Raw genomic sequence first — 11,510 nt, forward strand, 5'->3', positions numbered from 1 at the left:
ATCCTCGTTGAGGGTGTGGACCGAACAGTAAGACGATCCCCGTTCTTCACGTCGGCTTCTTGAAGCCGGGCGTGAATGTATCCTGCCGTCGTATTGTAAAATACGCTCAACAGGGGTGTGCGGTGCTGGGGGAAGCCCAGCTCGTATATTCGCTTCAGTACAAGCGCGGTTGTATGCTGCAGTCAGCGTGGCTGCCTGCTGCTCGTACCAGGCATGAACGGTCATGCCTGGTGGGATCACAGATGGGAACTGTGATAGGTCATGTCCGAACATAAAGGAGGGGCTCCTTTGTGTGGACGTGCCAATGTGTCCGGGTTGGGAGGTCGAGGCATTGACCCCTACCGGGTTTGGGATTGGAGGATTTTGGTTATCCGCAGTGTTGTTTTGGTGATCAGTCATGATCGTGAGAGAGGAAAAAGGATGGTTTAGAAAATGCTAAGAGTAGCGGTGGGCGCCAATGATGAAACAATGGTTAACCGGGCAGGGTTAACACACTGGTCTCGTCAAGAAGGGTTAATCCCTTCCTCTCGAGGATCGCTGGCTGGATCACCGGTGGTTGATCTCCTGCACAAGGAAACAAGCCGTGACTCGTAACAAGGAGGATGGGGTGGGGGGTGCTCCTTGTTACCACTCTCCGGCGTGAGAATCAGTAGTTTGCTTGGGAAGCAAAGTAAGATAGTAGTAGTAGTGAGAGAGTTGTGAGAAGATACCTCAAACCTGGTTTGGGGTTGGTATTTATAGCCGAGGAGTGAAGGAGGATGATGATGGATGGACTGACGACGTGCTGCACCTTTTCAGGTGTGTCAGGCTCGTCGGTTATGGAGGTTACGCCATGTCAGTCCATTGCTTACGTAGCTCTGACAGGTAACTGCCATTGGTGCCACTTGCATTGTGGTGTCAGTACCACTTGCTTGAGTGCATAGGATGTGGTGCAAGCCGCATCGCTACGTGCGGTAACATCTGAAGTTACCGCGTCTCCTACTTGTGATCAAGGAATACGCGAGATGCGGTGCTAGCCGCATCGTCGTCTTGTCTGCATCACTTGTCGTGACGAAAATGTCCGTATGGTGCGGTGTCAGCCGTACCGCTACGTTCATCTTCTTCTATGCCTAAGGTAAGGCTTTCCTGTATTGATAGAAGTGTTCACTGGATGCGGTGCGATGCCGCATCGCTATGAATACTTCCGTTTTCATACACCAGATGTGATGCTATGTCTTCTCACTCTACCGTTCTCATGTCCCAGATGTGATGCGTTCCCGCATGGGCACAAGTAGGTTGTTTAGCTAGTGGGGGTTTTGATAAGGGTAATGGTCACTCGCGGTCGATGCTGACGCGAGATCTGGGACCATACCCCTTCAGGTGTATAGGCATTATTGGCCAGTGGAGATGGATATGATCGGGTGGTTCTACTGGTGACATGATGATACTCTAGTAGTCCGTCAATAATTCAAATTTGCCTTTAAAAAAAAAATCCGATAACCAAATCTGGAGAAAAAAAAATTACAGGCAACTACCCCGCGAGATACTTTGACCCGCGCCTTTCCCCCAATTTCGATTCACTGAAGCATCAAACACTCCAATGATCAATCAATCGATCAGTTATTGATTGCTCAAACACGACACAATTCCCCAAATATCTCAAAACAACGATGGAAGTTTCAGCAATTTCCGATAACGTAACAACAATCAACAGCAAGCATCACCATAACCTAGGGTTAGCAAATTCCCTCACTCGCCGACACAACCTCGCACTCTCACCACCCGATCCACAACGCCGCCGCCTCGAAATCCGTGCCCAAACTCTACCGATCGACGCCGTCGCTCCACCGCCGGTCAAACCTAGCACAATACCTAAAACACACTCCAGGAAACGTTCTCGTGTTAGAAGAAAACAGAAATTGGATCGTACTGGTGCTGACCACGGAGGAAACGACGGAGGATTATTCGGTGGAGGATTATTTGGTGGCGGCGATGGTCCGTTTGGTGGTGGCGGTTCTAACGGCAACGGTAACGGTAACGGTGGCGGTTTTAACGAGTTTAATTGGGGTGAATCGTCGGGTTATCCGGCGGATCCGGCTTTTGATTTTGTTTATGAGGCGCTTACGTGGTTCGTGTTGTCAAATTGCTTGCACTTTGCGTTTAAGAGAGTTGTTAGGATATTTATTGATGGATCTGCTGATTCCGGTGAGAGAAGATTCAGATAAGGAAGTGGCAATGCGTTACAAAATCGGTAATCGGTACATTTCGGTGACGAATGACTCATTCGTATGTATGTATATATTGTTATAATTTATTATGATAAAGTTGTTTGGGTTCGTTATGATGCAAATGCTGTATATAATTTTATCTGTTTATGTATAAATGTTTATGTGGTGTTGTATATAATTTGCAAGAATTTGACTGAATAGGTTATTTCTATGCGATTAGTTCTTGCCTAATTCTGATCCATGTGTTAGTTACTAATTATTCATAATGCGATAGTGATGATTGAAGGAGAAATGACTGCTAATTTGACATATGGAGTTTGGATTGTTGAGTGGTGAATGCAGGTTCTGTAAGAGAATGGATTATAGAAACACTGTGACTTTGTGAGCCAGTGAGGTGTTGAAATTGTTCTGTGGGGTACTGTGTGCAGAAGCGGGGTCGACAAACTATCTGGTTTTCTAAGCCATGTTTTTGGCAGGTGTCTTGCAGCCTTTGTTGGTAACTTGGTATTGATTCATCATCAGAAGCGTGGATCATTGTATCAAGGTGAGCAATTAATTGTACAAAATGTTTAAGATGTTTGATAAATGGTGGTAGTTACTCTTAGTTTGTGCGGTGGTCTAAACAGTGATGCGCAGTGCTGCGCTATCCAGGTCGCATCTGGGGTGGCTAGTTGTAGGGATGGTTGACAGACCTGAACCCAACTTGAAAATCCAAAACTTGAAACATCCAAGACGGTTAATGACCGTGTATACAGATAATGGATTAATGAAAATTTCCATGGGTACACGTGTATGGTATTAAATGATATTTTTCTGTTTACCGGAACCATACATGAAAACATTTTCTTTATAGTTATCAACTAATTACTAATCCATCAACTTTTTAGTTTTTATATTTCTGATTTACTTAGTTGATAAAATCATCTATAAATTAGAATGGTATGATTTACTTAGTTGATAAAATCATATATAAACTAGAATGGTTAGAGATTTAGTAGAAAAACCTGCTCCATACAAGAAAAACCAAAACCTTAAACATCCAAAACAGGTAATGGGTCGATTATACGGGTATTGGATTGGATTATCAGAAAATTTCACAGATATGGGTATGGTATTAAGTGATGCTCGGACCAATTACCCAAAATATACTCACCCGTTCACTGGAACCATACACGAAAACATTTTCTTTTTGAGATTTTTTTTTCTTGTTCTTGGGTAATAGAGTAATCAACTAACGCAATAACTTTTTAGTTTTTACTTTCTAATTTTCTTAGCCCTACTAATAGGTGGGATTCACTGGGTATGATGTTATACATTTCTAGTTTTTCTTAGTGAATAAAGTCATGTGAAATTTAGAATAGTAAGAAATGTAATTGGGAATACCCTGGGGTAGTTATCAACAAACTAACAGGTATGCCCGATACCTGGCGGGTATTGAGTAACCGGGACACAATTGTACAATATAGTATAGGACTTGGATTACCAGTATCCTGGCCATTGCTATCCCTATTAGCTATGGATAATGTGTACAGGATTCATTTTCAGTAAATTGGCTGATGTGTACTCTTGGAGTCGTGTATTAGGGGTTTTTTTTGCAGTATATGTAGATGTTTTATGACTTTGCTAAGCACGTTATTTTAAATCATGACTTCTGAGGTTGATGGTATTCTCATGGGAGAACCTAGATGTTAATCTTTAACATTTTTAGAAGAATATATATTAATATTATTATTAGGACTTGCTTTGGATCCCGACTAGGACCTATTTTGGCATTTTAGAGATCATCCAGCCGCCCATCAATTTAGCCCAATCAATGTTTTAAAATATGGTTTTTATACCGTACCTGTTTTAAAATCTGGATTTTACACCATACCGGATTTGACTCAGAAACGGTTTAACCGGGTGTACCGGGCGCATAGTCACATATTCGTTCAGAATAGCACGAATCTCGAATTGGTACGTTTCGTACCATACGAATTCGTATACGACCCAATTCGCTATCAATTCGCGATTCATCGTTTCAAATCGTTTATCCAGATCGTTCCAATTCGTGTTTCCAGCTTCAACTGATGTCACTACAAGTGTATTCACGATCACATGTCGACCAAATAGCGAATTCCGACAGAGAATTCTGGCACCGGTGCTGCAATATCGGTCGGAAACGACGAAGAAGGAGAATAGAGGCTGAGTAACTTGCGTTTCAGCTTTAGGTCTAAATAAGTTTATAAACTTTTAACATTTAACCTCCCCATCATTTAACCTCCCCATCGTCTACTACTTTACATTTAGTCCGTAAAACTTTAATTTTTTACATATAAAGTGTAAAACTAGTTTGTTTATCTTAACATTTAACCCCTGCTATCTTCAGTAGTTTACATTTGGTCTTCAAACTTATAAGTTAATACACCAAAAATATAAATTTAACATTATAAATGGTACACCGTACCAGAATAGCATATCGGATCGTACCGAAATGAACCTACCCCCTCCGTACCGAATTCATGACATCTAGCGAACCGCGTACCCGAACCGGAGCGAACCGCGAATTAGGTGACTATGACCGGGCGGTTTAACCGGTACAACCGGCCGATTTGAACCGGTTTTTAAAACATTGAGCCCGATAGAATATGGGTATTTCTCTCAGGATGCTCGCTCATCCGAGTCTCCCTCTCCCTAAGAGGCTGAAACCTTAGTTTTCTCACAAATATTTGGGCTCTTAGTTTCTCTCATCTCTGCGCTCTCGCGCATCAGCCTCAACTCTCTCATCTCTGCGACTCTTAATTTTTAGCTTTGGCCCATGACTTTACTTTCCGCTTATCATATCAATCAAAGCACCTACATTCTTAACTTAATTGAACACACAAAATAAACACAATAAGGTTGCTATTAAATAACAATGGTACTTTCCGGCACAAGGGTATTGTTCTTGCAATTAGTGGAAAGCCTAGAACTTTTTTTACAATGGTCATAATACTTCGGTGTTTATATATCTTTCAAGAGGGATTTCTTTTTTTTGGATCAAGTCGCTGAAATATCGTCTAAAATTAACAAACGGACAAATTAAAACAAAGCTAAAAATCAGTAACACAATTATTGCAAAAAAGAACTAGTACTGTAAAAGATATTATGCATATCATTTGTAGGTTGTAGCCAAAAAGAAGGATAAAACATTAAGATTTGGAGCTACAAACTTGCGATCTTATAAACTCGTGTGTTAAAAAAAAACGCAAACGCAATTTAGTGAAGAAAAATAAAACAAAAGAAGGCAAACGCAATTTAGTAAAGAAAAATAAAACAAATAAAGAAGAACAATTCATTTCACCCTTCAAAAAGCGGTCCATTCTCAACTTATTCAACCAAGATCAGCCTACTTCATTCAAGCCCATCTTTCAGTGGCCTGCTTATTTCATTCAAGCCCAACTACACAGCTTCAACGGGCTGTTGACTTTTGTCCCTTTCGTCTATGACCTATCGTATGTATCAAACTAGTTGATGCCCCGCCTGCGTTGCGGGGCGATGGCCGAATAATTCTCAATCAATTAAAAAAAACCTACTATAATTTTGCTAGGAAAAAAGAAAACAAAAATGACGATTCGTAATTTTTGGCTAAGGGCAAAACTATAATTTTTCAGAACTAATGAGCCAGTGTTAGGCAGCTCATTGAGACGAAAAAATATTAAATCGAGTAAACCAATTAAAACAAAAAATCTTTATAGTTTTGGTAAAAAAACTAAAACAATGGGAAAAACGTAATTTTTAACTGAGGGCGAAATCATAATTTTATTTCAGGGACAAATCGTAAATTAAATGGACCAATGGGGGAGTGCCAGGAAGCTGCCGACATGACAGTAATTTTAAACTGAGGGCAAAATTGTACTTCACCAGGAAAAAAAAAACGATAGGCGTAATGTAAATTTAAGTTGAGGGCAAATTCGTAACTTGGCTTTGAGAAAAAAATAACTAGTGGCAAAAGTATAAATTTATACGGGGCAAAATCAAAATTTTGAACCGAGGGAAAATTGGAACTTTTAGCTGGGAGCAAAAGCGGATTTATTTTTAAGTGGGGGCAAAAACATAAAGTCAAAATCGTAATTTTAACAGGGTGCAAAATTGAAATATTTAGCTGGGAGCAAAAGCGTAAATTTATTTTTAAGCGGGGGCGAGAACATATTTATGAACTGATGGCAAAAGCGTAATTTTAAATCGGGATAAAATCGTAAATTTGTTGGGCCAATAGGGGAGTGCCAGACAGCTGCCTGACACTATTACACCTGCCGCCCATTTAGCCCAATTGAGGGGCGGAACTATTACCGGCTGATGTAAGCACACTTGTCTTTGTATGTATTGAAAATAGTTGATGCCCCGCCCGCGTTGCGGGGCGATGGCCGAGTAATTCTCAATCAATTAAAAAAAGCCTACTATAATTTTGCTAGGAAAAAAGAAAACAAAAATGATGATAAGATCGTAATTTTTGGCTAAGGGCAAAACTATAATTTTTCAGGACTAATGAGCCAGTGTTAGGCAGCTCATTGAGACGAAAAATATTAAATCGAGTAAACCAATTAAAACAAAAAACCTTTATAGTTTTGGTAAAAAAAAAAAAAAACTAAAACAATTGGGAAAACATAATTTTTTACTGAGGGCGAAATCATAAATTTATTTCAGGGACAAATCATAAATTAAATGGACCAATGAGGGAGTGCTAGGAAGCTGCCGACACAACAATAATTTTAAACTGGGGGCAAAATTGTACTTCACCAGGAAAAAAAAACCAATGGGCGTAATGTAAATTTAAGTTGAGGGCGAATTCGTAACTTGGTTTTGAGAAAAAAATAACTAATGGCAAAAGAATAAATTTATATGGGGCAAAATCGAAATTTTGAACCGAGGGAAAATTGGAACTTTTAGCTAGGAGCAAAAGCGGATTTATTTTTAAGTGGGGGCAAAAACATAAAGTCAAAATCGTAATTTTAAACCGGGGGCAAAATTGAAATATTTAGCTGGGAGTAAAAGCGTAAATTTATTTTTAAGCGGGGGCGAGAACATATTTATGAACTGATGGCAAAAGCGTAATTTTAAATCGGAATAAAATCGTAAATTTGTTGAGCCAATAGAGGAGTGTTAGACAGCTGTCTGACACTATTACACCTGCCGCCCATTTAGCCCAACTGAGGGGCGAAACTATTACCGGCTGATGTAAGCACGCTTGTCTTTGTATGTATTGAAAATGCTAAAAAGATGTATATGAATTTACACACATAATGCTTAGGTTTTATATTTTTAGTGTAAATATCAAATAAAAATGGGTCTTAACATACAAAATGGTTTTAACATGAGAAGTGAAGGAAGATTTTTTTCCTATCTACTTAAGTATGATATTTAATTGTAAAATGTAAAAAAAAAAAAAAAATCGTGATTTAGTAGAGTTATTACTCTACTAGTGTAAAATCATGATTTTTTTAGATTCTGAAACTAAAGTACGTGCTTAATAAGATAGGAAAATATTAAAAAAAAAAAAATCCCTTCCATCACTTCTCACGTTAAATCAATTTGTATGTTAAGACCCATTTATACAATAACCTTACTCTATATTTTTATTACCGAGGATCATTCTTAAAATTTTGGATACTCTGGGCGACTAGTAAAAATGATTCCTTAGAATACACATAAACAAAATTCATTAACTCAGGCTTGACTAGAGTTTAACCGATTCAAACCTCGAACCGACCGGATGCCATAAAAGTATATGCCCACATTGTAGAGATATATGTATAATTTTTTTTTTTTTTAAAATAGGCCAAAAGGGATGAGAAGTAAGTAAAAAACAAGTGAAGTTGTCAAGTGTTGAACTCACGACATCACATGTGGGATGAAGGTCATACCGGCTCTTACATCACACCTTTTATGTTTAAATGCTTGGTATAATAATTAATTAAATAATAATAATAATAAACTTACATAACCAGATGATTTGATTAAGTTATCTATGTAATTATAGGGGAGTAAAAGTAAATATATAAGTTATGAGTTTATTACTGTATTATTACCATTGTTAGGATACATGATTTCGTATTATTACATTTATAATTATACTCGTCGTACACCTGTAAGGCCGAAGGGTGTGGGGATCATGATTGGGATATGATTCGCCACCTAGGAACATGAATAGAAGGCTACACCACCCCTTTGTCTGATCCACCATGGTTTGCATGGATTAAACCATGGCAGCCATGATCCTCATTTCTATTTTCCAAGATTTTCTTTCCTTTTCCTATAGATAAAAATAAATTAAAATAAATAAGATAATAGTGGTTTTGATCATTACCACACCCACAGGGTAGTGGTTTTGTATGGTGTATTAAGGTAAGTAACATGGTGCTAATGTGGAGGGTCATGATGGTCATGACCATACCCTATAGCCTAAATAGTTTATTTAATGATACACAATATATTACGGGTTTTTATTATTCTAAACACGCTAGTATTATCTGAGTCAAATATTTTTGTAAACTCTTTAACACATTTCATATTCATTGTCAAATTCGTTCAAGGTGAATAAATATTCACAATTGTAGAGAGATCAATGGTATCATTATTAACATTATACGTTTTAAATCACCTTTAAACTCAGATAATTCTAAATATTTTTTAAATATTATAGAATAAATACATCACAATTTGCATTCCGTAATACTTTGATAAAAAAAGGATAAATTACATTTTTCGTCCTTTATGTTTGTATCAGATTGCAGTGGATACCTTTTAACTTCAATAATTACAGTCACAATCATTTACTTGTAAAACGCGTTGCACCCTAAATCCTTTAACACTAACCTGGTTAATATTAAACGTTAAGTTACATCATGTGCACCTCATGTGAGGGCATTTATGTCTTTTTACACTCTAATCATTCCCCCTTAGACCACCCGTAACGGACGTGTTTTTTTTTTCAAAATTTAGCCCCAATCACGCTCGATTTCGCCCCTCGACCGCCCCGTGGGCGTGTTTGCTCAAAAAGTTTGTTTTGGCATGGTTTTAATCACGCGGTTGGGGCGACGATTTAGCCAATCAGACCGTTGCAACGGTCAAAAGCAACGACTATATATATATATATATATATATATATATTTTCCTTTTCTCACCTATATATAAATACACACTACCATTCCATTTTTTTTCAAACAAAAACCTCTACAATCTCAAATATTCAACCATTTTTATAAAAAATAATGGGTTCCCCTAGTTCCTCGTCCATCACAAATTATTACTATAGAGAGTTTTTAGCGGATGATGGTGAATCCACCGATGAGGAGGTCGAGCAAGAGGCGGTTACGAGTGCCTGTCAACTAGCGGTGAGATATGTGAAGCATTCTCGCCAGCCCGAACGTGAAGTTAAAACAAGAGATTATATTGAACTAGACCGACGTGCGGCAAACGATCGGTTGATGAAAGATTATTTCGATGAGGCGCCAACATTTCCGAACCCAGAAGTTTTTAGGCGTCGTTTCCGAATGAGTAAGCATTTGTTTCTACACATCGTCGACGACTTGGAAAACAACTTCGATTATTTTAAACAAAAAGCGGATGCGAAAGGGACACTTGGATTCACCGGTATTCAAAAGTGTACGTCGGCGCTACGAGTCCTTGCTTACGGAAACACGACCGACATCAACGACGAGTATTTAAAAATGACCAAGAAAACAACGCGAGACACCTTGGAGCATTTTTGTCACGGTACGTTCTTATACTTTACTATAGAAATTACAAGTAATTTTTTTAAGCTTATGGTTGTATATGTTTGTTTTTATAAAGGTATTATAGATTTGTACAGTGCGCGTTATTTGAGAACGCCCACATGGGACGACCTTCAAAAGATTTACGAGGTACATTCTGCTGAGCATGGTTTGCCTGGTATGATTGGGAGCTTGGATTACATGCATTGGCGTTGGGATAACTGTCCGACCGCATGGCGAGGTCAACACACACGGGGTGACCAAAAGGGACCTACTGTTATTCTTCAGGCGGTTGCCTCACAGGACCTTTGGGTTTGGTCGGCTTACTTTGGCGTGGTCGGGTCATGCAATGATATAATTGTTTTTGAACAATCTCCGTTGTTAGAGGACTGGATTTCTGGCAGAGCTCCAAAAGCGTCTTTTTACGCAAGCGGAAACTACTACCCTCATGGATATTATTTGTGCGACGGGATTTATCCTAGGTATTCAATTGTCGTGAAGATGTTTAGTGATCCTATCGATGAAAAAAGAGCACGCTTTAGAAAGGTTCAAGAGTCTTCACGAAAAGACATTGAGAGGTGCTTTGGGGTTCTTAAACAACAATGACACTATTTGAGAAATCCTTGTCGTGCATGGACCAAGCAAAAAATGAGAGATGCTATGTACGCTTGTATAATCATGCACAACATGATTTTGGAAGACGAAGGAAAGGCGATATGCTAGAATTATGTACCGGGAGCCGTTCAGGAGGAGCATCCGTAGGCGTCAATGGAAGAAAGAGTGAATAATGCACGAGAATTGCGTTACGAACCGTACCATTCCGCGTTAACGGTTGATTTGGTACAACATGCATGGTCGGTTCGGTATATCCCACCTGATGGTGAAGAAGAAACGGAGGACGAGGAAGACGAAGTTGGCGAGGATGAAGAGAACGAAGACGAAAATTAATGTATTTTATTTTTTTAGTATTTTTTTTAACTTTACCCCTTTTTTATTTTTTTTATTTTTTATATTGTAATTTTTTTATTAAATGAATTATTATTAGTTTTTAATTTAACAAAATCAATAATTGTCTAATGATTGGTTGGGGCATTATTGGGCATTATCCCACTACGCCTGTTTTGTAAAAACGCCCAATAATGCCCCCTTGCTGACTGGACTGCCACGTCGCAGAAAACGCCCAAATGTAGGGGCATTATTGCTCAAACCACTACATATGGTCTTATAAACACTCACACACAACCCCTTATCCACTGTAAGAAAAAAAAAACATATACCACAGCCTTGGCCACCACAACCACCGGTGTCTGTAACCGACACCACAACCACAAATCCGTGCAGAACAGAGTTGGTGGTGGTTTGGTGTTGCAGTTTTCCAATGGAAACCCTTTATCCGGGTCGTCGTTATCTAAAACACCACCCCAACCGCCCTCTATCTAGATCTAAAAAGTACTTCCGCCGCCGGAAAAGTGTAACACCCTTAAATTTTCGCTCGTTTATACTAATAAACAACACCATTTTAGTGAAAATATTGACTAAGTACATGACTTTCATTAACGAAGTTCATAAG

At 38.8% G+C, this 11,510-nt stretch overlaps 2 protein-coding genes across 2 annotated transcripts; both read left to right on the plus strand.

The window, feature by feature from the left end:
* The first annotated feature begins 1,488 nt into the window (after window positions 1–1,488).
* Window positions 1,489–2,992, plus strand: LOC110930300 (probable serine/threonine-protein kinase vps15). Its single transcript, XM_022173587.2, has 2 exons — window positions 1,489–2,230; window positions 2,550–2,992. The coding sequence occupies exon 1, from the start codon at window positions 1,650–1,652 to the stop codon at window positions 2,202–2,204; it is 555 nt and encodes a 184-aa protein (XP_022029279.1). The 5' UTR covers window positions 1,489–1,649; the 3' UTR covers window positions 2,205–2,230; window positions 2,550–2,992.
* Window positions 2,993–9,436: 6,444 nt separating this feature from the next.
* On the plus strand, window positions 9,437–10,546 carry LOC110932346. The gene is made up of 3 exons (XM_022175689.1): window positions 9,437–9,941; window positions 10,020–10,118; window positions 10,326–10,546. Exons 1-3 carry the CDS (start codon window positions 9,437–9,439, stop codon window positions 10,544–10,546), a joined length of 825 nt encoding a protein of 274 aa, XP_022031381.1.
* Window positions 10,547–11,510: the final 964 nt, after the last annotated feature.

Source organism: Helianthus annuus, chromosome 3 (assembly GCF_002127325.2).
Source record: "Helianthus annuus cultivar XRQ/B chromosome 3, HanXRQr2.0-SUNRISE, whole genome shotgun sequence".
NCBI classification, from domain to species: Eukaryota; Viridiplantae; Streptophyta; class Magnoliopsida; order Asterales; family Asteraceae; genus Helianthus; species Helianthus annuus.